At 39.2% G+C, this 25,855-nt stretch overlaps 2 protein-coding genes across 4 annotated transcripts in view; both read right to left on the bottom strand.

Annotated features, from left to right (window-relative positions):
- The window catches only part of mrps6 (mitochondrial ribosomal protein S6), a 93,498-nt gene extending 68,859 nt beyond the window's left edge, over positions 1-24,639 (bottom strand). Inside the window, exon 1 of the mRNA XM_070893800.1 lies at positions 24,556-24,639. Coding sequence (XP_070749901.1) covers positions 24,556-24,600 — 45 coding nt within the window. The 5' untranslated portion in view covers positions 24,601-24,639. The remainder of the gene's footprint in view (positions 1-24,555) is intronic.
- LOC139276190 (sodium/myo-inositol cotransporter-like) lies at positions 12,387-24,642 on the bottom strand. 3 transcript variants are annotated; one of them, XM_070893798.1, is made up of 3 exons: positions 24,556-24,642; positions 17,908-18,035; positions 12,387-15,580 (listed from the first exon to the last, which is right to left on the bottom strand). In XM_070893798.1, the coding sequence occupies exon 3, from the start codon at positions 15,238-15,240 to the stop codon at positions 13,105-13,107; it is 2,136 nt and encodes a 711-aa protein (XP_070749899.1). In that variant the 5' UTR covers positions 15,241-15,580; positions 17,908-18,035; positions 24,556-24,642; the 3' UTR covers positions 12,387-13,104. The 3 variants fall into 3 exon arrangements, with proteins under 3 accessions (XP_070749899.1, XP_070749897.1, XP_070749898.1); XM_070893796.1 differs by lacking the exon at positions 24,556-24,642 and adding an exon at positions 18,693-22,776; XM_070893797.1 differs by lacking the exon at positions 17,908-18,035.
- Between the last annotated feature and the right edge of the window lie 1,213 nt (positions 24,643-25,855).

Here is a 25,855-nt window from a genome sequence, read left to right on the forward strand (position 1 = left end):
CCCTTCTGATTATCTCCCTCTCTGTACTTTTGTTGTCATCTTGATCTCTTCATTTGTCTCGATTTTTTTCCCGCTTTGTCTCCTCTCTTCCTGTATCCTTCTCACACATGTTTCTTTATTGATTGATTATAAAATGAAGGTAGGTAAGGCCTGGGCTGCGATTTACCTCTACCACAGGCCTGATGGTCTAGCTGTTGCTATCTCTATCTCAGTCTTGGCTGGTATGGGCACACCTGGAAGCTACTGCAACACAGAGAAACTGAGTCATAAGGCTGTGAAGAGGCCACAGGCTGGATCTCGGAAGCTGTAGGAAAGAAGGTCAAGAGATTGAAAGGAGGTTGAGGCATAGGCGGAGGTGGAGAATGGCAGGTTTCCCTGGACTGAGGAAATGCAGCAGAGAATAACTGAAATCAGGACCATATCTCAAGAACGCAGAAGAGAAGCCCCCAAATACTGCTAGGTCAGGGCACTGAGAAAGATGGCAATCGAGATGTACTGAACGCCACAACTAATTATATATAAATACACACACACACAATTTATATAGCACCTTCAAGTGTAGAAACACACTCCAAAGTACTTAGCAGCGGCCATAATCAAACAAAAATGGACATTGCGACAAAGAAACAGATATTAGGAAGGCTAACCAAACGTTTGGTTAGAGGTGGGTTTTAAGGAGGGGAGGAAGGTGAAGAGGCAAGAGTTTAGGGATGGAATTCCAGAGCATAAGACCTAGATAGCAGAAGGCCGCCAAATTGTGGGGTAATGAGGGAGAGGGATACACGAGGTCAGTCGGAAGAACGAAGAATTCGGGACTGGATTGTAGGGTTGGAGAGATAGGAAAGGGCGAGGCCATGAGGATTTAAATACAAGGATGAGAATTTTAAATTGGAGGCAATGGGGGAAATTGAGGCGCAATATAGGTTGGCAAAAATAGGGCTGATGCGTGAGTGGGACAGGATAAGACAGCAGAGTTCTGGATGAGCTGAAGTTTATGGAGGTTGGAGGATGAAAGGCTGGCCAGGAAAACATGAGGGTTGTAGTAGCAGATGGGCTGAGGCAAGGGTGGAGGCATGTGACGTTATGGAGGTGGAAGTACGCATTCTTTATGATGGAGAGAATATGGGGTTGAAAGTTCAGTTTAGGGTTAAATGGGACAGCCAGATTGCCAACAGTCTAGTTCAGCTTGTGACAATGGTCAGGGAGGAGCATGGAATCAGTGGCAAGAACATGGAGTTTGTGGTGGAGGATGAAGATCTTGTCTTCAGTCTTCCCAGTGTTTAACTGTAGCTCATCCAAGACTGGATATTGGACAAGCACTCGGACAACAGAGGTGTGGGCGGGTTGAGAGAGTTAGTGAAGTAGAGCTGGGTGTTGTCGGCGTACGTGGCACCTGACCCACGTCTATGGATGATGTAGTCATGGGATAGATGAGGAAGAGGAAAGAGCCATGGTAATGATGCAAGGACAAAAAGCCATTGTTGGAAATGCTCCGACTACAATTGGATAGATAAGATTGGAAGCAAGCAAGAGCAAACTAACGGAACTGGAGAATAGAGGAAAGGCACTGGAAGAGGATGGCATCGTCAACCGTGTCAAAGGCTGCAGAGGATAAGGAGGGATAATATATCAGTCAAGAAACAGAGGATATCATGTGACTTTAGTTAGTTATTTTAGGAGATGGTGGGGCCTGAAAACAAATTGAAGAATTTCAAACATGAGCTGCGCAAAAGATGGTCACAGATTAGGGAGGTCATAACACATTCAAACAATTCAGAGGAAAAAGTTGGAGAGAAGACTAAAACGCTAATAAATGCAAAATCTTCCTGTCTGCAGTTGATTTTTTTTTTAAACTTGGAGTTTTCAAAAAGTGCCAATGCAAAACTAATCAATGAGGTCTTTCAAGATTCACTGATGGAAAAAAAATACCCAAGGCACAGTCTTGTGACAGAGAGCAGACAATGGAACTAAGGAGCAAATATGCTTCAGTGATTCACCCCATGTCCCAAAATTACATTCTTCAATATATTGGCAAGCTTTGATCTGCCTTTTTACTTGTATAAAGCATTTTGTAGTTTAAACAAGAATTTGTGCTGCGTAATAACAGCGAACGAACAAGGTTCGCTGTTATTAACCCTTTTGAAACCGACCGCAACTTCAGGATGTAGCCTAATCCTAATGCAGAAAGTTGCAGTCATTCACTGCTCCCCTCCGCACCGCGCCCCCCGCCACCTACCCCACATATAGCCAATTAGTCTAATCAGGTAAATCGGTGAAATCAATTAAAACTTGAGCTTTTCTGTGGTAATATCGCTGTTAAATACCCCATTAAAAGTTAGTCCTTGTTGGATTAGGTGCAACTGGGTATTTAACAGTGTATGGATTGTTGAACAAACGTTATGGCCCAGCAAAACTCATTTTAATTTTGTGGAATGTCAAATTTATCCATAATGAAAATTACAATCAAAGAAACTTTTTAAAAAGTGATTTTTTTTTTAAAAGTTTGTCCATATTTATTTCAGGTTCACCTTTTCCCCAAGAGAGCCCAATCTGCTTTGCTCTCGAACGTTTCGAAAAACTCTCAAAGAAACTTAACTTCCTGATTCCCAGTCTGAGAGAATTTTGCATTGTGATTGGCTGCTTAGACAGCTTGTTGACATCACAGCAGCTCGTACTAGGGATCCCCCCCACTGTTCTACACTGATCTGACTGACGCGTCGAGAAAGGCAGATTCTAAACTTAGTGGAGGTAGTGGAATTTCCTGTGTACCTTAAAGACATATGCAGTAAGTGCTTGAATGGCTAGAACAAACTTGTGTAATTGCACTTTGATAGCAAGGCACAGAACACGTCACATACTGCTAAATAAAATTAACTGAAGAAATGCATTATGGAGGAGCATGCTTGGAGACAAATTTATTTCTCTGCAGTGTTCTAATACTCATGTTAATATCAAAAGGGCAAAATGTTGCACCAAGTTTGCAGCACACAAATAATCATCCTTTTTGTTTGATTTTCAATTGTTTGTCAATAACAATATTGTGAAGGCTACCAAATCAAAGTCCCCATCTGGAACCTGTCTCACTTTTTTTTTAAAAAGTATCCTCCTATTCAGTGTCAACTGTGGCTCAGTGGGTAGCACACTTGCCTCAGAGTTGGAAGGTTGCTGGTTCAAGTCACACTCCAGCAATTTGAGCACATAAATCTTGGTCGACACTCCAGTCCAGTGCTGAGGGAGTGCTGCACTGTCAGAGCTGCCGTCTTTCAGATGAGACATTAAACTGAGGCCCTGTCTGCTCTCAAGTGGATGTAAAAGATCCCATAGCACTATTTTGAAGAGGAGCAAGGGAGTTATCACCGGTGTGCTGGACAATATTTGTCCCTCAAATTGACATTCAATTTTTGTTATAAAGTTATAAATGTAAATCATGCAGTTGCTGATTTGGCCCTGCTGTGATCTATATAAACCTAGTGTGTAGAACGGTGATGAAAGGCAGACTTGCATTTATATAGCGTCTTTCACGACCGGACGTCTCAAAGCGCTTTACAGCCAATGAAGTACTTCAAAAGTACTCTATTAAGTGTAGTCATTATTGTAATATGGGAAAGGCGGCAGCCAACTTGCGCACAGCAAACTCCCACAAACAGCAATGTGATACATATAATCTAAATATTTGAGATTTGGGCATTCTAGTGCATACATCCTTAAAGGTACACAAGCAATGCCTTGCAGCGATAGCTAGAGAAAATAGGGTATTGGGGTGTACCCATAGGACAATTGAGTACAAGATGAGGCATACTGTTTTATCCTTGTACAAGACTGCACTTTGAATAGTGTGTCCAGTTTTGGTCTCCTCACATGGTGGGTGATATCAAGGCTCTGGAAAGGGTGCAGAAGAGGGGCACTGGACTAATAAGTCTAAAGCATCTTAGCTATCAAGATAGGTTAAAGTTGGGACTCTTTAACTTAGAGCAGTGTAGACTTAGGGGGGATATGATTGAGGTTTATGATAATAAAGGGAATAGATGGTGTTCCAGCTGACCGTTTATTTCAATAGGTTATGCAGGACCAGGGGGCACAAATTTAAGTTGTATAAGGCTGGATCTGGGTTAGATGTCAGGATGTGGTTCTTTTCATGAAGAATAGATGACCTCTGGAACAAGCTGCCCTTTCATGTGGTGGATGCAGACTAACTGAATTCCTTCAAGCAAAAGCTGGATTTGTTTCTGGCTGTGGTGATTAGCTCTTGGGAGGTAGGTATTGTAGGGAATTTAATGGCCAGAGTGATCTCCTGGACTAGTTTTGATCGCCTAGTTGGGTCGGAAAGGAATTTCCCAGATTTTTTTCCTTAAATTGGAATTGGTTTTTTTTGCCCCACCCAGGAGATCACATTGAGTGTATGGCCCCATGTTTCCACATGATTTGCTCCCGATTTTTAGGAGCAACTGGTGTAGAACGGAGTATCTTAGAAATCGGAATTCTCGTCATTTAGTTTGCTCCAGTTCGAGTCAGTTAGAACAGTTTCACTTTGGAACAGAATTTTTTTTCCCCAAAAGGGGGCGTGTCCGGCCACTTACACCTGATTTCAAAGTTTCATGAGTGAAAACTTACTCCAAACTAACTTAGAATGGAGTAAGTGAAGATTTTTGTACGCTCGAAAAAACCTTGTCTACACTTTAGAAAATCAGGCATAGGTTACAAATCAGGCGTAGGGAATGGTGGGGAGGGGGGGGGGGGTGTTTAAAGAGAATTTTACAAACATTAAACACTTCAGTTTTACAAATAAAGAGCCATCATCAATAATAAATGATAAATACATCAATAAATCAACCAAAAAAAAATTTGTAAGAAATTATTTTTTTTAAATCAATAAATAAAACATTTTCTACTTACCGACTGCAGCACCGGGAGCCCTCCAACAGCGTGCTGGGATGCCCCCCTCAGTGTGTCTCTAATTCTCTGTCTGTCAGTGTCTGTGTTTCTGACAGCGAGGGGAGGGGGGGAGAAGGGGATAAAAGGAGATGGGGGGGGGGGGGGGAAAAGAGAGAGAGAGAGAGAGAGAGAGAGAGAGAGAGAGAGAGAGAGAGAGAGAGAGAGAAAAAGGAGATTGGGGGGGGGGGGGGGGGGAGGAGAGGAGGAGAAGGAGATTTAGGGTGGGGGGGGGGGGGGGGAGGAGAGGGGAGGCTGGATGGGCGGGCCCGAGACTTCGGGCAGGGCCCGTCCCCAGCACCAGATTTACAGGTAGGTGGCCATTCGGCCAGGGCTAGGGGCTGCGTGCTTCGGGCTCCTCCCACACAGTTTCGGGCGCCTGGAGCTACTGCACTTACGTGCCCACTGTAGCGCGCATGTGCAGAGGTCCCGGCACTGTTTTCGGCGCAGGGACCTGGCTCCGCCCCCTACAGCTCCTGCTGCGCTGCGCCAAGGGCCAGAAGACCTGCAGGGAGGTGGAGAATATGGAGGGTTTTTTTTTTAGGCGCACTTTATGGCGCGAAAAACGGGCGTCTAGGTCGGGACTGCGCCGTTCTAGGCGCGGCTCGAAACTTGGGCCCTATATGTTGTGATACACGAGGTATCGCAATTGTGTGGGACAGGCTGATGACCAGATGGTCTTTACCTGTCTGTCATTTTTCATATGTTCATAACATTACAAAAACAGCTTATTTGGTCATTATCACAGTGCTGTTTGAGAGCATTTGCTGTGTGCAAGTTGGCTGCCACATTTATCACATTACAACAGTGACTACACTTCAAAAGTACTCCATTTTGGCTGTAAAGCGCTCAGAGACATCCGGTGGTCATGAAAGATGCTATATAAATGCAATTCTGTCTTTACAGTTCTACACACTAAGTTTATATAGATCACAGGAGGGCCAAATCAGCAACTGCATGATTTACATTTATAATTATATAACCTAAAAATCATACTTGTATTACTAACGTTGGTCTGCTAATAATTCATATCCTCAGTCTAACCTTCCTTAGTTTTAGAAATAAAGTTTTCTACTGCATCAGAAATTCCACACTGCAATTAAAATACAGAATGATGAACTCCATCACTGCACAAGTAAAATATTCAAGATTTTATTCAATATTTTGACAAGTACATAAATTGATTCATTTTTAAAAAGTACACAAGAGTTACATAGCAATCACAGGTTAAAAAAAAAAGCATATTATATGATTTTATTATTCTTGGTTAAGGCTGGTTCATTTGCACAGTACATATGGGTTACGTAACAATCACACACTTCTGATAGTTGGACAAAAGAATAGTCCAAAATTAATTCGGATTTCTTCCTTCGATCTTCCAAGAATAAAATGGCATTACTTCATCCAACTTGGTGTTTTAAACTTCTCTTCTATTTTTATGACTCTTGTAGAAAACACTCCCGCTAGCTGCTGATGACTTGACAAACCCTATACCAAAAGGGCTCACGGAGATGTCGATGTTTCCCCACTTCAACATATGAAACCTCAACAAATTCATCTAGCTAATTCTACAAGTAACATTGAAAGATCTTGCAAGGTGCACAATTGCATTATTTTGCCCTGCTGTAGTATTAAATCGCATGGGCTAATGCTCAAACTGCCCAACACTCCTCACTACATTGCCCCAGCTCCCACAATTTTCAAATCATTTCAATTAACAGTTTAAAAATATATGTTTACTTGGTACAATCTTACTGGATTCATCATCAGCACTTAAGAATGTGTCCATCTATAAGCTGGAGATGCATTCAGAATCTAGATTCTAACACCATCTGTCAAGCTGGAATTTCCTCCCGTTTAGGCATTTAATCGACGCCAAGGCTTTTAATAATAGAGTAATCTTTCTTTATCATTTTCAAATCAAATGGAGAAGATATTTGGTGAGCTATGCAATACTTGATAAAATATGTCTAGAGCATCAAGATCAGCTCTCATGTATACAAAAAGGGGAAAGAGGACACATGATTCCTGAAACAGAAATGTTATTTTCTGATATTGCAGCACATTGACCAGCATTAAATGTGCAGATCTACCTGTGCGTGTTATCAAATTCAAACCCGAGTGTGTTTTTTTTTTAAAAAAAGCATTAAGTGACACTGGAGTTTAATGTTAGCAAAAACTTTGTTTAAAAAAAAGTGTTCAATTATATCTCCCTCTATTATCTATTAAAAGGTCAGGCTTTGATGAATTTTAAGTTGGACTAGTTTGGGCAATACTTCCTCTAGTCTCAGAGCGGGTCTTATAATTTATAGTTGGCCAAATCATCAATGGATTGCCCGGAGATCTGCCACATTCTTGATATCACAATTGATGTATGACAAGAAAAAGGATAATATATTCAATTATTTCCTTCATGGAGTAATTACCTCTCCCAAGGTAGCTGGTAAGCTTACATATAAACATATAAAAGTGATCAAACCTACGAGCAGCTTGTTAAAGCTCTTTTGGAGATTTGGCAGAAAACTGTGCTCTCTGGTCTCATTACTCCTTGCTCACAGCGTGCAATAAATGCCACAACCTCCATTTCAAGCTGGGCAGTATGTAATTGCTGGCAAGAGGCCAAGACAACTCGTTCATATGTATTAGGTGGTCTCCCTTCTGGTCACCTTCACCTCTGAAATCAGGTGGATTATTTTCCCCAATATCTAAAACGATGACATGCCTGCAATTGGGGTAGTTTTTCTACTCAAGCCAGGCTTCACAAGGTGAAATTGGTTTTGAGTGGGGTGTAAAACAGGCTGCTGATTAGTCATCGCCATTTTACGCTACACAGATGTGAGTTACATATCCAAGTATGTTCATTCTGAAGTCTTGCTCTATGGCGCAGGAAATAATACAGCTGTTCAGTCATGGCAGTCACTTAACCATAACTTCAAATCCAAGCTACAAATTTGATTTGTTAATCTGTCCAAGCAAATTTAAAACTTCTCAAAAAAAAAGGTTAATATCTGTACACCATTGATGCATATAAACACCATGGAAAAATAAAACCTTGGTCACCTACATCATACTACACATTTCAATCACCTGGAATAACAGACTACAGTGCAAAATGTTATTCTATTCTCTCTGATCCCCAATCCCACAATTGAGTAGGAGAAAGGCAGGATCTCTTAAAACTGATTCACCCTCTTTTCCAAACACTTGCATCCTTTAACACTAGTAAATTATTGACAATCTGCAGGCTTCAAAATCATCCTTTGTAAAAATAGCATCCAACTGTCCCCAATTTCAAGCTTTAATAAAATAGTTCCCTTTTAAAAGCAATGTTTTGTTTCTATTTAGATGATCAATTAAACATCAAGAACTACAAATTTAAAACGCTAGTTGCTATACCCCATTTCCTTTATTCTTTCCTCCCACTGAGAGCCGCAAGTGCTTTAATACCTCTATCCTAATTTTAGGTGTTCTATTCCACTAGGCTCAATTTCCAACGGTTCTGGCTTAGCAGAAGACCCAAGAATACCCACCCCATTAAAAATGGAAACAAGCAAACATAAAACTTCAGTGCTTCATCACATTCTCATGATATCTCCAGGTACCACTCGTATCTCCTTTCAAAACTGAAAAACCCAAATCTCTTGAATCTCATTAACTCAGCCATCTAGCACTAGGGATGTCCTGGTACATGGAGCAGAAATGCAAACAATCCTCAAGCTTCATCTGACAAGTATTCTTCTGTCTCAGCTATATATTTCAACATTCTATTGACTTTGTTGATAGCTGCTCTGCATTGGTTGGACATATCAGTGCACATCTGGGTCAACTGTAATATCCCGACTGCCACCCCAATTGAGATCAGGTAATTCAACTTAGCTAAGCAGTTGAACTTAGGGCAGCCCAATTAAGTAACTGAGCCAGCAGGGAGTTCAAGTGTAATTTTTTTTAAATCCTCGGCAGTTATAAAATAAGAGGATTTATTTGCTACTGAATAAAGGGTCTTAGTTTCTCATTTTGCCCAATCACACGATTTCAACTCATCTTGCATAGATTCCACCTACTCCCTTTTACTTTTCTACCCACCTCTCCAACTTACAGGTTCTCTGAAAACTGCTGTTCTATTTTCAGAACAGAAACATTTCAGTGTGATGGTTGAGCTCTGTTTCACCCTTTTTGAATATTTCTTCAGTACCCTTATTATAAATGTCATTCCATCTCTCAATACAGATTTGACTTCAATTTTCATTGATTTAAAGTGAGAGCATGTATTTATTTAGTCCTTCTGGCTACAAGATAGCTTGTTTCAGGAAAACTGCTTCTGTGATGCCTCTTTCTGTGGGTTTTCCCACTCAATGACAAAAGAAAAATCAGCATCAGGGGAACTTAACCGTCAACATTCAATAAACTCTATGCATTGGCTGAAAGCCTGACTATCTTTCAGCCAGTAAGCACTTCAAACATTGGTCCTACTTCAATAGAATAGAAGGAATCATTGTGGAGCAGAAGGCTGGCATATCTGTAATTTAGAAAAAGAGCACACGAGAATACACAAATAAGATAGAGAGGAAAGCAGGCAGAGATACAGCCAGAGACAGACCTAATAGATCCATACTATATTGTAGTATTATAATGCAGAATGCTAATTCTACCATCTCAGTAATGTGTGTTTGATAAGGTTACATATGATACAAAATTTATAAACTTGTGATTTGCAGTGAAGTAATGAATATTTTTATTTTAAAAAGGTTAAATAGGATACAAATATCCCAAAAATATCCAATTAGAGATATTAAAAAAGCCAACTAAATCTACTCTCCAGTGTGTTACAAGAACAGTCAACTTAATGTATATAAAGTCTGTAACTCTGTCAAAGATCAGAGCACTGAAACTACTGTATCAGGCTATAAAAGGTATCATGTACTCTGTAGTGCATTACTAAGGAAGCCCAAGAGCTGTATGTTCCTCCCTCCCAAAACACCAAGCAGATTAAATATGGCTAGAATGCTGGTGAATGGTCCCAATAATAGCTATTCACCCTGCTCAGAATTGATTAGAACAGAAACACTGAGGGAATAGGGTATGAAAGAGCTTTTTAAAAACTCAAGAGCACCACTTATTCCGCATCTATCCATCCATCACTGGCAATAGCCCAGAAGTTCGATAATTTTTCTTTATAACCGTACCATCAGGTTTGGAACAAACTACCAGTCGCATTTCTAGTTCCACAAAAAGATAAACCGATGCAATTCAATCAACTGAAGTAGCCCTCTATGAATTATCTTTGAACGCATGGAGATAGTGTTCACTCAGTACTTTAAACAGAGTTACTATGAATGCTCACATAATGACAAGATACAAATGTCACACCGGTCAATAACTTAAGCATTTTATCTAACAAGTTTAAAACAATATACTTTCAAATGAGTCAGCTTAAAGGATATCTAGAAATGATCAAAAATTTTGGAAGAAGAAAATAATGATCATTTATTTGAATCTCAATCAAAATTTGTTGAATTCATTCCTGGATTTATGCTGAGCATTTTACAAGTTTCAATTTTGAATTAGCAGGATCACATCTTAAAAATCTAAATCTTACTTTAAATTCAGATGCAGGTAGTCCGAGTGCGTCTTTGCACATTTTTTGTTATTTACATGTTTGAACTTTTGTAATTGGTCCACCCCTTCAAGCATGTAAAAAACACACCAGATCAAAATGATTAGGGCAAAAATTGGAGAGTGTGTGTTCCCTCTCCTGCATGATTATTTGTGTGGATTGTTTGGACTTGGATGTGTAATTCGGTAACTAGACCCGCGCTCCCACATCAAGATAGGAATGTCACTATACACAAGATGGAATTTGGTACCTGTACAATATTTTTATGAATCCAAAATGTTATTTGCTGGTGATGGGATAAATACTTTGCAAAATTAGGCAGAACACATTATTCTGCAAGCACACTTTGCACATTTTTGCAAATCATATGGTACGTAATTACATTTACATATTCTTCCACAAAGACGACCAATGGTATTTGCACAGCAACATATTCTTCTCAAGTCCTTACTTTATAATAAAGCTTTTTCCTCTATTAAAAAAAAATGAAATCATTTTTTTGCATGTTTGTGTGATAGAATATCCAAATTATAGTTTATTCCTGGTAACTGTCAGTTTTGTGCAAAAAAGTTTGAATCAGATCATTTAAATGAAGTGACTTTGTATTAAAAGTGGACGGTGTTCCCTTAATTTTTAACCTCCATATGGCTACTTTCCACAACAATGATCTGCACTTCAGTGTATTTTGATGCAACACAAGCTACTTGTTTAAAGAATATGAAGACAAGCTTTAAAAGAAAAGTATCTATGATTTTTTTTAAAAGCAAATAACTGAGGAAGGAGAAAAAAATCATGCAAGAAAGAAACAATGCAAGAGAGAGAAAGAGACAATGCAAATATCCACATAGTGGGGGTTTGAGGAAGGAGAAAACAACCAACCTTTTGAAAAAAAAGCAAAAATTATATAGGTATCTTATTGGTTTTGAGCTAGTGAGCAAATAATTGATATCGAAAAACGAACTTGGGAAAACATACTTCTGATTACCCTCCATCTAAATCACCCATATTTTACAAATGCCATTAGAGCAGATTTAGGATGGGAGGTCCTAAGTGCCAATGATGCTACCAAAAGGGGCTATATGTTTTCTTGGTCATCACAACAATCTTTTAGTTGCATCTAAGCTAAATTGAGAATTTACTTGCCACAATGCATATAATTACTACCAAATACAGTTAAAGCACACAGCACTTCCCCAATATTAAAGTATTAATACTTTCTATTTGATTTAGGTTAAACAAATGATTTTACAAAAAAAAAGTCTAATTATTTTTAACCTAATTCATTTATAACTAGTATACATACTATAATAGCTAGTTTTCATAACTTAAAATCAAAACACTATGATCCTTTATTGGCCTACAAATTCAGATTCAATATTCAGAGCGGTTTCACACAATGAATATCTTCGAGTGCACAATCTGTTATGTAGATAAAATATTACATAAATGGATTTAATACCTACAAATAAAAACATGGAACACTTAAAAGTATATTGGAGTATTAACATCCATCCCCTAAATATGAAGATTCATTGGTTCAATCCTCCCCTGCCCATTCTATTTATTTCCTGACCCCAGTTGAGTAGGAAGGTGTTCAGCACAGGTCAATGGCTTCACCTGGAGTGGGGAAGGAAATCTGGAGAAACAGTCATCCCTGGGCACCTCAATTGAGGTAACTCAAGAACCTCAGTAGTAGAGATCTGGGAGCAGGTTATCCATCATGAGATATATGGCCGGAAAGCACTTGGATAGGCAAATGGGGCTGGGGGATTAACTGGAAGGAAAAAAGTGTCAAGAATTTAAAACTTTAAATGTTTTTATTTTTCATAAAACTAAAATTACATTTAACGAGTAATTCACAGTCCATTCAGCTGTATTTTTATCTTTGGGGATTCAATAGATTAGAATTTTCCCTCCCCATATGTTGATGTTTCTGAACAGAAAATAATAATAAAATTGATTTTACAAATAAAATTCTGTCATAGCTTATTTGTAGTGTTCATAAATTAAATATTGCCAGAAGGAAATTAACTTGCCTACCTATAAAGCATGTGATAAATTGTAATCCCCAAAATTAAGTTGGCTGTGGACTTAATTCCAAAGTTCCAACAATTTTTTCCAGTCACTTTTCTCTCCTCCTGAAGGCACAGATTCATTGTTAAGCATAGTTCACTGGGCATGAGTCACCCACTGGAACCCCACAAGAGGCCAGTGAGCCACGACAGTGGATGGCAGAAGGATATTCCACCAAAGTGACATCACAACTGAGCCCGGTCCTCATCTGAAACCCACATGTGCGATTCCAGTCGGAATTGCTGAGCAGCGATCAGAAGCTGGAACACAATATGATTTTCCCCACCTTAATACAAGGCACTGTGGCCAATTTTACTGCCTTTGTCCTGCATCAGCTGAGATCAGACTGGGCATATAGAATTTCATTTCCCCCTCACCGCCCCCTTTTATCTTATAAAAAAGTTAAAGCCCTCTACCTTAGCCAACAAAAGGAATATAAAAAAATTATACAAAAGCAAAACTGCATCACTTAACTCTGCAGGCTGATTCTACAAAGAGAAATAAATGAACATGGATATGCCAGAAGATAACACAACTAAAAGTCCAATATTTAACAATACTTTAATCCTTGGGCTCTCTTGCAGCATTTTTAAGCCAATCATTTCATCTTCTATAGAATTTTTTGGTACTGAATTTTTCACATCATAATTTTTTAATCCACAAAGACAGTCAAATAATTTCCACCACTTGCTTTTTTCCAGTTCAGGTTCCTCTTTGGTTTCTTGGTCCACAGTGGTTGTTTGTCCATTTATATAATGGTCATTTGGTGTCTGTCCTTCAGAGATGGATGGAGAGCTCAAAGATTTGGAATCATCACTTCCAGGCATTAACAGAACTAATTCTATTCCATCAGCATCTTTATGTTTACAGTCAGACTTATCCACACACGTGGCACCGCCATTGCATTCAGCCAGAGTTTGGGTTGTTAGTTTATCAGATTCTTCTTGCTCAGAGCTTTTTATATTGTCCAAGTCTTTTAATGCCCAATATGTGGTGGTGCGAGTATATTCTCTGGGAAGAGCAGGTGTCAGCAGACTCACTACTATTGCTGTAATGATAGTGACCCAAAATAGAACTGTTGCCACATACATGTAGTGAATGTTTCTGATAAAACTTGGTCTGGTGTCAGGCTGGTCACAGTCTGGTGCTTGATAAATAAAGGCAAGAATCAAGCGTGTAATTCCCAAAATGGATCCAACCAACCCTCCATAGAAAGCCCCCTGCTCATTGCAGCGCTTCCAGAAAACACCAAGAAGGAACAGGGCTGCCACTGGCGGGGTGAGATAATCTGCTACCTCTTGGATATAAAGGTACATTTGTCCACCCTGCATCTCTATAATTATAGGAACCCAGGCAATGCTTGTAACCACCATGAAGAAAACAAACAGACGACCGACTATCATAAGTTCTCGAGAGCTGGCAGCCTTGCGAAAATGCTTGTAAATATCAAGAGTAAATATGGTGCTGGCACTGTTGAATATAGAATCCAAATCACTCATTAAAGCTGCTATCATAACTGCCATCATTAGGCCACGAAGACCTGCAGGCAAGATTCCCAATACTAGTCGTGGGTAGGCAATATTTGAGCAACCTGCTCTGCTGCCACATACCTCCATACAGTGCTCTGGATTGATGCAAACAATCTCATCAGTAAAGAGAACCCTGGACATCATGCCTGGAATTACTATGATAAACATGGGCAAGAGTTTCAGAAAACCAGCCATCAGAGTGGCTCCTTTGGCATGAGCAATGTTCTTTGCTGCCAAGACGCGCTGCACAATGACTTGATCGGCACACCAATACCAACCGGAAGCTGGTGTTTGTCCCAACAGGAAACCAGGCCAAGGAACATCCTCATCAGTTGGTTCACGCAACATCTTTAAAGAATCTTCTTTTGGGTGGATGTGGCAGGTGTTGGTAGAATTTAGGTTGAAAGAGGCTAGAATTGTTGTAACATTTGGTGAGGCCAGCATGTATCTCCGTTTCAATTCCTCAAAACCTCCCACCTTGACCATTCCCACAACCATCAACGTCAAAGCTCCACCAATCATAAGAACGGCCTGCAGGGTATCTGTGTAGATGACAGCCACAAGTCCTCCTGTGACAGTTAACACTGCAGTTAACCCAATCAAAATGATGATAGAGAGATATAGGTCCCAGCCCAGTGATGCCCGGATGAACAATGCACCGGCGTACAAGTCAACGGAAAGCTTTGTGAAAACATACAATATCAAAAACAACAAAGCAAAATACATTTTTAGTCTGCTACCACCATAACGTTTGGAAAGATATTGTGGCATGGTGTACACACCAGATCTGATATAGACAGGGATGAAAACCCAGCCTAATAACTGTAAAAGCAACACTGCATTGAACTCCCAAGCTCCCACTGCAAACCCACTAGCAGCTCCAGATCCTGCTAACCCAATAAAGTGTTCACTGCCAATATTGCTGACAAACAATGAAGCACCTATTGCCATCCAGGTCATGGAGCGTTCTGCAAGAAAGTACCCACTCACAGTACTTCTGTTGGACTTCCACATTGCAAAAAACCCAATGCACAATACCAGAACAAAATAAAGTGCTACAACAGCTAGGTCAGCTGGTTCCATAAAGCCAAACATTTTTATAATAGTTCAGATTCAATTATCTTTTGTTTACATAATAGGATATCCAGACAATGGCCAGGTATGATACAATTGCTAATGAAAGAATATGAAAAAAAACAATATAGTGTATGGAGTGGTAAAATATTTGTCCTTTGGTTTGCTGCCTTGATTGAAACTGCAGGGTTCCAGTTGTACAGGTACTGGGATGCCAACTACTATTTATCTTGTTAACTTCACTTCTGACTATTTCTCATGCTTTTTTAGTAGCATTCCACAAGACTGTCACAGCTTAATTTGTTGGTGTTGAATTTCTTAGCCTTTGCTGACAGGTCTAGTAAGGCTTAGAGTTACACTCCTGCAAGATAGCAAAGACAAAAGACAAAAAAGTACATTAGAATTCCACTTTTTAAATCAGGATCATTTATGGAAAAAAGTATACATGATGCAAATTTTCTCAATGGCTAATGACTATGAAAGTGAGTATGTTGAAAAATCTGATTTCTATTTTAAAACAAAAACAAGATAGAAGAGGTGGCCGAAGACCTATGATCAGTATTATTACCGATCATAGACTTTCTCAACTCCACAATCCAACCTTGCATGTGAATCAGGGTGTGAGGGAAAACACCCTCAAGTGGCATAATTAGAATTAAATCAGATGGAAAACAAAATAAATTAAATGATATTGATGGTACACTTCAAGGATTATTATTTTACACAAAACAAACCATGCCTTACAAGTGCCACATATGTGGGTTATTGAAGGCCACAATACAAGTAGTTTGTTTTGAGAAAACCTTAAAAGGCATTTTCAAAAACCACTGGCTCCAGATGTATTTGTATACAGGTTGAACCTCCCTTATCCAGAACCCTCAGGACCTGTCCTGTTCTTGATGAGGGATTTTTCCGGACGAGGGGTGATCACGTTAAATTGGATGGTACAGGTACTGAGCAAGGGGATACTGGGGCTGGGAGTGCGGCAGAGAGATCATGGGGGGGGGGGGGGGGAAATCGCGGGGTCAGGACAGTGATTGTGGAAATCGGCAGCAAGGAAGTACTTCAATTTGTTCATGTCGGAGTTCTGCACATGCGCCACCCGGTGGCCGGGAATGGTTCGAGATGAGGGGTGGTTCCGGATAAGGGAGTTCTGGATAAGGGAGGTTCAACCTGTACAACAAATTTGATCCATACAATTCCTCTTCACCAAATTTAGGTGAGCTTACCAGTGTGCATTTAGTGGAAAGTTGTAGATTGACATGCATGGCAAAATCATGTGAAGCAGTCCAAAATTAATGCTCAGAAAAAAATTCAAACTTTCAAGTGTTTTATGCCAAACATATTAAAATAAACAAGATAAAGTCTTGTCCCTACTGTTTGGAGAAGTAAGTTCCATTGGTGACACGGTGGATGTATACCACTGTACACCAAAACTAAAAAAAAAGATATGTAGACGCAAATATAATTTCTGAATGAAAGAACTAATACCTGTCCGCGCAAGACATTTGACAAAGCTATTAGAAAGTGGCACCTAACTAGCAGATTTTGTGGGAATTAAATGAGCAGTCCACTTTGCCTCTCTAAAAAGACCATGCATTTGTTGTCCATAATTCTGGAGCTTTTACAGGGAGATGGGATAACAAAAAAGTAATGAGCTTATATTTTGGGTTCTAAGACCTTTCAGTAGTATCAAACCATCAAGCACTCCAAATATGCTTTGTTAAAAAAATACAGTGGACATGTGTATGATACTATAATATACAGCAGACTCTAGGCCATTTCTGCTAAAACAAAGTTTAACATAAAAGTCAAAACACAAGTGCTTGCAGCTTAGAACTCACATTTGTCTTAAAACTCGTGCATACAAGGAACAGAATGAAATATCAAAGATATTTGAAGAAAAATTAGGGGAAACCATTACCCTTGATGATGCAAATGCAACATGGCAATAGAGAGGCAAAAGCAGGAATGGAGGCTCGCTGACTGTTTAGTGGGGAACTGCACCATGAAGTGGTCGTGAACCATACATTTAATCCCTGGTCTGTGCTAAATTAGCCAAGATAATGGTTTGGGTGCTACAATTAACCTCAACGCCCTTGATCTAGGGGGGAATGATCCCATGTTAGAAAGCGTACAAGATCAACAGCGGGTAAGATAGGGTCAGACTCAGCAATGACATCATCCAAAGTCACGTACCCTTCCAACACCCAGGGTCACAAGAATAATCTCTTCATATCAGAAGACCATTAATTCCAGCAGGGATTACTGGATAGCAATCAGGAGCCAATTGTTTTTTCTCCCTGTTCCCACCTTGACAACACAGAGGCCAACTGTAGTGCATCACCCTAACCCGAGCTGAGATCAGCGAACTCAGAGACCAGTGACCAAAGCTGGAAAGTTCTGGTCTGTACAGGTCAAAGCCACACCTCTAGCCTACCAAGTCAAATATCAATCCCATAATCTTAATATGTTGCAAACAATTACAAATAGGAAAGGATTATATACATTAAGGTGCTTCAAATTCTATTTAGAGAGAGGGGCAACATGAGAAAAGGTTGTGGGGTAGTGTTAATGTAATGGAGGTCCTACAGATGCAAACACCTTAATATCATAAAGTGCATTTGTATAAATGTTTACCATAAGCGGAATGTTACTAGTAAATGGTTAGAAGATATATCTACTCACGTATGCAGAAAGGAGAAACCACGGGTTTTCCAAAATATTTGCACTTCTGAGGTTCACGTGAAGCACATGAATGGTGCAGGTATCCTAAGCTTACAGCTGCACTGTAAGTACCATTGACAGCAATGCACCTTTAACAGAAGTGCTGGAGTAATTGCATTCAAGAGGCTAAATGATCCAATACTACCATCAAATCTCATGTACATGTCATAGCTCTATTTTACAATTTTCTACAAATCCCATCCCTATAGTGAAAGGACATAACCATGCATGACATTGCAATTTATACCAAATTTCAGAGCTTCTCCCTAATCATGATTTATATACACGTTCTTAAAATGTATTGCTATCAGTACTTTGGAACATTAGTCCAAAATTGTCAAACTGTAGCCAGAGTCAGCTCTGACAACATTGCTGTGAAAGTACAGATTGTTTAAAACAGTCTTGTATGATTTGAGAAATCTACCCCTACTTAAAAAGCACCATTATGCTTTTTATAAGATTGAGAAACAGGGATCAGTCCTTTGACTGGCCACAAACTCCATGACATTCTATTAATGCACAACGTATTTTATTGCACATTTATTTAACTATTTATATTGCTAATTCTTTCATAAGATGACATGCATAAACAGTAACTTTTCATCAAATTCCAACAGCACATTAGATCCTCCATTCTAAATTCATTAAAACTTTATGGATCCTTCCCATCATCCTCAAAATGTGTGCTTCCAAACATATCTGCCCGGATTTTGCGGTAGAGTAACAATGAAATAATCTGCGCTCACCGGTATTGAGTATATCGGACACCAACTGCACATGCGCAGTTAAAAGCGAAAATCAGGAAGTTGCTGCCGATTTGTCCAGCTCCTCTAAAAGCCACGCTACACTGGTATCTTGCCGAGAGACTCGGCATTGAAAGGGCCAAGTTGCAGTACTTGCCCACTAAACATGCCAAAAAAAGTATAATTTAATTTATTTTGCTTTCTGTACATGATTTTACATTGATTTAAATATTCTGACTTATGCTTCCTGGTTTAGACTATGTACCTCATTAAGGATTCTTCAATCTGATCTGATTCTGCACAGTATTCTGCAGAAAGACACGCTGTTGCTTGAAAAACTGGGATTATTCGCCTTCGAGCAGAGACAGGCAAGGGTACATTTAAATAGGTGTTCAAAATTATGAAAGGTTTCGGGAGAAAAGGTTTCCACTGGCAGGAGGGTCAGTAACCAGAGGATACAGATAGAAGATAATTGGCAAAAGAATCAGAGGAGTGAAGGGGAGATATTTTTCTACGCAGCGAGTTATGATGATTTGGAATGCACTGCCGGACAGGATGGTAGAAGCAGATTCAGTAGTAACTTTCAGAAGGGAATTGGTGATACAGTTTTTTTCCTTTTCAAGTGTATGACTATGAGGAAAGAACAGGTAAATGGGACAAATTGGATAAAGAGCCAGCACAGGCACAACAAGCTGATCAGCCTACTTCTTTGCAAACAGTACGCTCAAACTGAAATTGCTGAATCATATAACTCAATCTTTTCCATGTACTTTAACGAGGTAATGACGTGATTTCTTTAAATCGCTTGCAAATATAACTAATAATTCTTTCTTACCCTTAGTCCTTTTTCTTGCTTCACCATCTCTTTCAACTGGAACTTTTACAACATTATGAAAAGGTGGCTCCAAGTAGTTTGTTGTTTGTGCCAAAAATCTCTCCTACCTTTTACAAATCAAACGTGTTGGAAGACTCAAATACTGCTCCAAGATCAGAAGAAGATATTTTCACATAAGACAGGCTATGAGGAAAAGCTCATCATGTGATAGCTATTGATTTTGCCACTTCATTTTTCTAATCTTTCTATATTTTATCAATGCTACTATGGTCAGTGCTGCTTTGAACTTTCCTCCCATTGCTTCAAAGTTCCAAATACACCAAATTTGATATCCTATGACCTCCCTGCATTCTCATTACATTGAAACCAAGACCCATCATGCAGCTTCTATTCTTAATTAATCAGTGCTTAGGATTTGAAAATTATGAAGCTCTTTACTACTCCACCCGCTCCTTCCTCTTGCAACCTTCTTGTTTTTAAAATCCTAGCTTTTGTCATTGAATAACTAATTTACTGTGTCTTCTCTTTATTATATTCTACTTTGGTTTCTCAATTAAAAATATATTAAAATTATGAAAAAAAACTTGTTAAATATTTCAGAAATAATTTGGAAATTAATTCTCATCTTGCTGGTCCCACTTCCTCTGCATAAAAATGTCATATAGGACAACAATCCTATCACACACCATCTAGGAAATGAGGTCAAACTAGACATATGCCAAGCCCACCTACCTGCAGTACCACACTAGTATATACACTGTAGAGAGAATATTAACAATTATACAATAAACAATGGGTGAGTTAAAGTATACAGTTTCTCCATGAATATTTTGTTCCCACATAAATATTCCCTTTCTAGACAGGTTTTCCTGGTGATTAAAATTGATTCAGCAGCATTTCTTGCAAATTTTAAACCATGCTGTTGACAACAGATCAGGAGCCATTGTCTACCCTTTTTATATTTAAAGAAGCCAATACCTGTACTGTACTCTGTGTGGCATTCAGAAAACACTGCATATAGGTGTAACTAACAAGCAACCAATTCAAGAGTGAATTACAATTCAGTGCAATGAGTGGAAATAAAAATCTAATTTTGCATATCTCCATGGAATATTCAGCTTAGAAACATTTATTTTGATTAAAGTTTTAACTGACAGGTAAAGTGTTTTGCAAAAATATACAATTTCTCCATTGATTTATTTCCATTGGCCTAGGTCAGTGTTGGACAGGATATGTCAGGGCTAGTGTAGAGAGATAATAAAAATATCCACAAGAAACCTGCTGGATAACAAGCCAGATCACAGGCAGAGGCATTCAACTACCTTACTGTTAGCCACTTTTAACACCAAATTTGTAACAACACCTTTTTTGAGATGAGACTTTGACATTTACCTGCAAGGGTTTACAAATATGCTCATCAGCTGCAAGTTTTATTCCAAAAGTATTAAACCAATAATAGAAATAAAACCCCAGGAGAACAAGTTTAATTTAATGATAATTCTATGTGCTATTTCCAACTCTGGCCAGGTTTTGTTCTTCCAGGTTCTCATGACTAGTAGAAACAAATTGCACTATTGTTCTATTCAAATCTACAATGTGTTTATGGTTCTGACTGAGAAGTCTGTGTGAAACCAGGAACTTATTATGTCGATGTGTTCTTAACCACAATTTGGGATAGACAAAAGGAACAATGTTCTTTAAACCTTGGAAATAGAGTAAAATTGTTCTTGATCATCCTTGGAATTACTTGCAGGAAGTCATATTATTCTGCTGCTAAAGTGGAGCTGTGTCACCACACTCATGGTGGAGCATGGAGGAGTGGGGGGGGGGGGTGAGGGTGGAGGAGGAAGTCCAGGGACTTCGTAGTAAGGGATCAGAACAAATTCTTGTTCATTGTGGCACCACAGACACTCCTGTATACACCCTCCCCACCCCAATCCAAGAATACTAGTTTTGACTGCAGCCTTAGTTCTCAGGCTCAATTTGAACTGGAAATTACTGCACCTGTAGAGTCTGTGCTACAAATAAAGATTTTAAATAAGCTCTTTCTAATTTCCTTCACTCGAAGTATAAGACAGAGAGTGGGGATAAAGGGTACATAACATTTGCCAGTATGTGACAAGTGGATCTGTTCTGGGGCTTCAATTTTAACCATATTTATTAATGACTTGGATGAAGGAATAGTGTTATCTATCCAAGTTTGCAGATTACACCAAGTTAGGTGAGACAATAAGTAATGAACGTGAAGTTATAAAGGATCATAGATGGCTCAACTGAGCGAGTAAACTATCGCAAATGGAGTTCAATGTACGCAAGTGTGATGTAATCTACTTAGCACCCAACAAAGATAAATCGTAGTATTTTCTAAATGGTAGTATTTTCTAAATGGTAAGGAACTAGGAACTGTAGAGGACCAAATAGATTTGAGAGTCCAAGTACACAAATCATTAAAAGCTAGTGGACAGGTACAAAAAGCAATCAAAAGGACTAATGAAATGTTGGCCTTTATCTTAAGGGGGCTGGAATACAAAAGGGGAGGAAGTTACACTTTAATACAGAGCCTTGTTCAGACCCCCATTTGATACTGGGGCTTAGAGGGTTAAATTATGAGAACAGCTTGCATAAACTTGGCTTGTATTCCCTCGAATATTGAAGATTGAGGGGAGACCTGATCGAGGTATTTTAAAATGTTAAAAAGGATTTGGTAGGGTACACACAGAGAAGCTACTTGCTATGATGGAGAAAGCATTAACAAACAGACAATCATAAAATCAGAGCTGGGCCATTCAGGAGCAAAATCAGAAAGCACTTTTTCCCACAAAGGGTAGTAGAAATCTGGAACTCTCCACCAAGTGGATGCTGGGACAATTGGAGCTTTCAAGACTGACAGATTTTTGTTAAGCAGGGGTATCAAAGGATATGGTGCAAAGCTGGGTAAATTGAGTTGAAGTGAAGATCAGCCCCTGTTAAAGTCAGTGAACAGCATTTTTTGAGCCCTGCGATTAGGTTTCTGCAGCTCTATTTCTTAGCCAGGGACTGTACAGGGTAACTGTGGTGGGGAGGAGCTGGAAACCGATGAACAAAAAATACTTTTTCACTAATGTCGTGATTTTTAAAATATTAAATTTCAAACAGTGAACCATGAAATAATACAACTGTTTACTTCCTTGTTCAGTAAAAAATATCCACATAATATTGCATTATGATCAAAGATGAAATGATTACATCTCTAACATACATTTTTAAGTATACATGTATATCTATATTTCAAATGTATAACTTCAACTGAAATAATTTACAGCTCACATTAATGATTAGAGTTGTCCATCTGAAAATTGCAAACTATTCAACACAACACTTACCTGTCCCAAAATTGCAAGCAAAGTACACCAGATTCCTATTGAAAGGATAGCTTCCAGCATTGTCAAAACATCACATCTCATGAAATTATCACCTTACATGAACCTTTCAAAAAAAAGGTAAACTCCAAAAGGTTTATGAAGGTGTAGCAATTTGTGTCACCATAATGGAACCCAGTTTTTCGTGGGGGAAAAAGCATTTGTCCCAATTGACTTGCCAGGTAATGAACATAAAACCATTACAGTAAAAGAATTTTTTCAAATCTACAAAATCAACTTTTACTATTTAAACTCTCCAAAATAAAATCAAATACAAATGTGTGATTTTAGTTACAACTGTATACACTGCAGATTAGAAGTTTCCTTTGCAGTTTAACTACAGGAAATGGACCTGGATCACAGTATTTTTACAAATAATTAAAAGGTTTCGGACACACAGCTACATAATGTAATTTACAACACGCTGCACATGATTTGACTTAGAGACCATCATTATTCAAATCAATTTCTAGAATGCAGCTGTTTGGATTTGAATCTCTGGCTGTAACAGATTTTGAAAAATCTTCCTGACCGTTTAAATCGCACTGATAAATCAACTGACTTGTGAGCTACTGAAATTATGTCATGGCATGACGATGAAGATTTCTATACAACAAGGTTCCACCATAGGTGATCACTAGATAACTTACCTTCTGCCCAGTGATGAGATCAAAGTTCATCTGCAAGATTGGGCTTTAAATGTTTGCCAGAGTAGGGTATAATTTTTGGACTGTGTTAGAGCTGGGGAGGCAAGATTCTAAAGTTGACCTAAAGCATTTTTATTTACAGTATCAAACAGTTTTATTTAATTACCAAATACTTCTGACACCCTGTCTATTTACAAGGTTAAAAAATAACATTAATTTATTAACTTTTGCATTTGTTCCAGTTATAATGGGTATAGTTTCCCCATTGTATTTTCATAAAATTGTTTGTGAAACAGTGATCAGCTCAAAGGTGAAAAGATTACATCGCTTTAACATACACTTTTAACTTGGTATTTAATATAATTGTATACCTCAGTGACATGTCATTGTCAATACTCAACATCAACTCAATACTTTAAGAATCGGTGATGTAGGAATCAATACATTTACACGTCTCGTTTAATCCCTTTAACTAAAGAAACATAAAAAGTATTGACCGGTAAATTCAATTTTTTTTAAATGTTTTTTTTGGGGAGGGGGAGAAGGGGGAGTAGGATGGGGAGAGGTGTGGTTTCATCCAAACGTCTCCAAATCTCCTAACAGCCGAGGCATCACAGTCTCTCAATCAGAGGCATAGATCTGGGTTGGGAAAAACAGCGAGTCTGCCGGCCAGTTTCTGCCTCTATTCTCCGACCTGCCGAAACTCGCCGGGTTTCTTCAGCTAATCTCTGCCAGTAACAGTCTCCACAAAGCAGCAAACCCGCGGCACCGGTCCCTGGCGCCGAGATGCAAAAAAAAATATGATACCAAAACAAAACGCACAATCCAGACACCAAAAAAACCGTTTTTTTTTAAGTTACGGTAGAGGCGGTCACTGGTATCGTTGCAGACGGCGCTTTCGACCTTGCCGTCGGGTTAACAGGATGCAGGAAGATGTCGACATTTTTTATTTCGCTTGCTTTCTTTTTTTTTGTGTGAACACTCACCCGCTGCATGGCTTTCAGAATCAGTGATAGCTCGTATCTGGGCATGTTGTTGTGGTTCGACAATGCTTCTCCCGCGTGTTCTTTATATTCGGCCTCTTATTTTCTTTTCCCCGCCTCTGCCACAGCCAATACTTACAGCGCCTGCCCACTTGTCTGGCTCGAAGTGCGCAGCCGCTCTGCCCGTAAAGGCGCCGCCTCCCCCTGCTCCCCTTAAATACACAGGCACTCGATTATGTCTACAAGATAAGATGAAGTAAACAGCAATACTAAAGCAAAAGTACTGCAAATGTTGGAAACGTGAAAAAAAATTTAAAACATAAAAATGCTAGAAACATTCAGCAGCTCAACAGAAAAATGAAGAGTCAACGTTTCAGGTCGATGGCCTTTCGTCAAAACGTCCGATGAAAGGTCATTGACCTAAAATGTTAACTCTTTTTCTCTCTCCGCAGATGCTGCCTGACGTGCTGAGTATTTCCAGCATTTTCTGTTTTTATTTTAATGAACTAAGCAACCTTGTTAATCCTGTGTGTTTCTGGCACAGGAGGAGACTGGCTGCTGTGTTCAGTCTGAGCACCTTTCAGCAATGGCCTGCTCCTACACCTTCCTGCTCCATGGTTTCTAACCCTCCTGATCTCTATAACCTCCTCTATGCCTTGGCCCTAAGCTCTGGAAATCCCTCCCTAAACTTCTTTGCCTCTCTTTTTGTTTTTCCCCCTTTCCTAAAATTGATTCTTGGTAGAGTACAGTTCTGCAGACACTAGCACCTTGACTAAATGGTAATTCTTTATGTACAAGACTTGACAATGCACTTAGGACACCCACAGCCACAACCATCCTTAAAGTTATTTTAAAGGGACACAATTATCTTTTTAGAATTACTTGACAAAATTCATCCCTTAATATTGATAACTGATAAATGCAAAAAATGCAAAAACAATCATGCACGACAAAGCATCGTTGTACCACTTTCATCTCCAGTACAGCAAATGGGCCAAGGTAAAAAGGAGGGCTCTTCTTACTCCTTATTATCTATAAAGGAAGGATCTCCGAGTAAAATATCAGTGATAAAGTGCTCATCAATTGTCATTGGGGTAAGCAGGTCTCCTTGGGGTCGTTGTCGCTCCAAGATGATGGAAGATCACAATCAAAGTCAACCCTCTTGTGTACCTCAGTAAACCAATACCTGGCAATTCCCACAGTAGTCCAGTGCACCATTGACAATTTAGCAGTTAGATTGGTTCACTAATAGAACTTGAAGGAAAATCTGTCATTTGAGAGTGGGAGTCTCTCCACTTAGCTC

The sequence above is a fragment of the Pristiophorus japonicus genome, chromosome 11 (assembly GCF_044704955.1).
Source record: "Pristiophorus japonicus isolate sPriJap1 chromosome 11, sPriJap1.hap1, whole genome shotgun sequence".
NCBI classification, from domain to species: Eukaryota; Metazoa; Chordata; class Chondrichthyes; family Pristiophoridae; genus Pristiophorus; species Pristiophorus japonicus.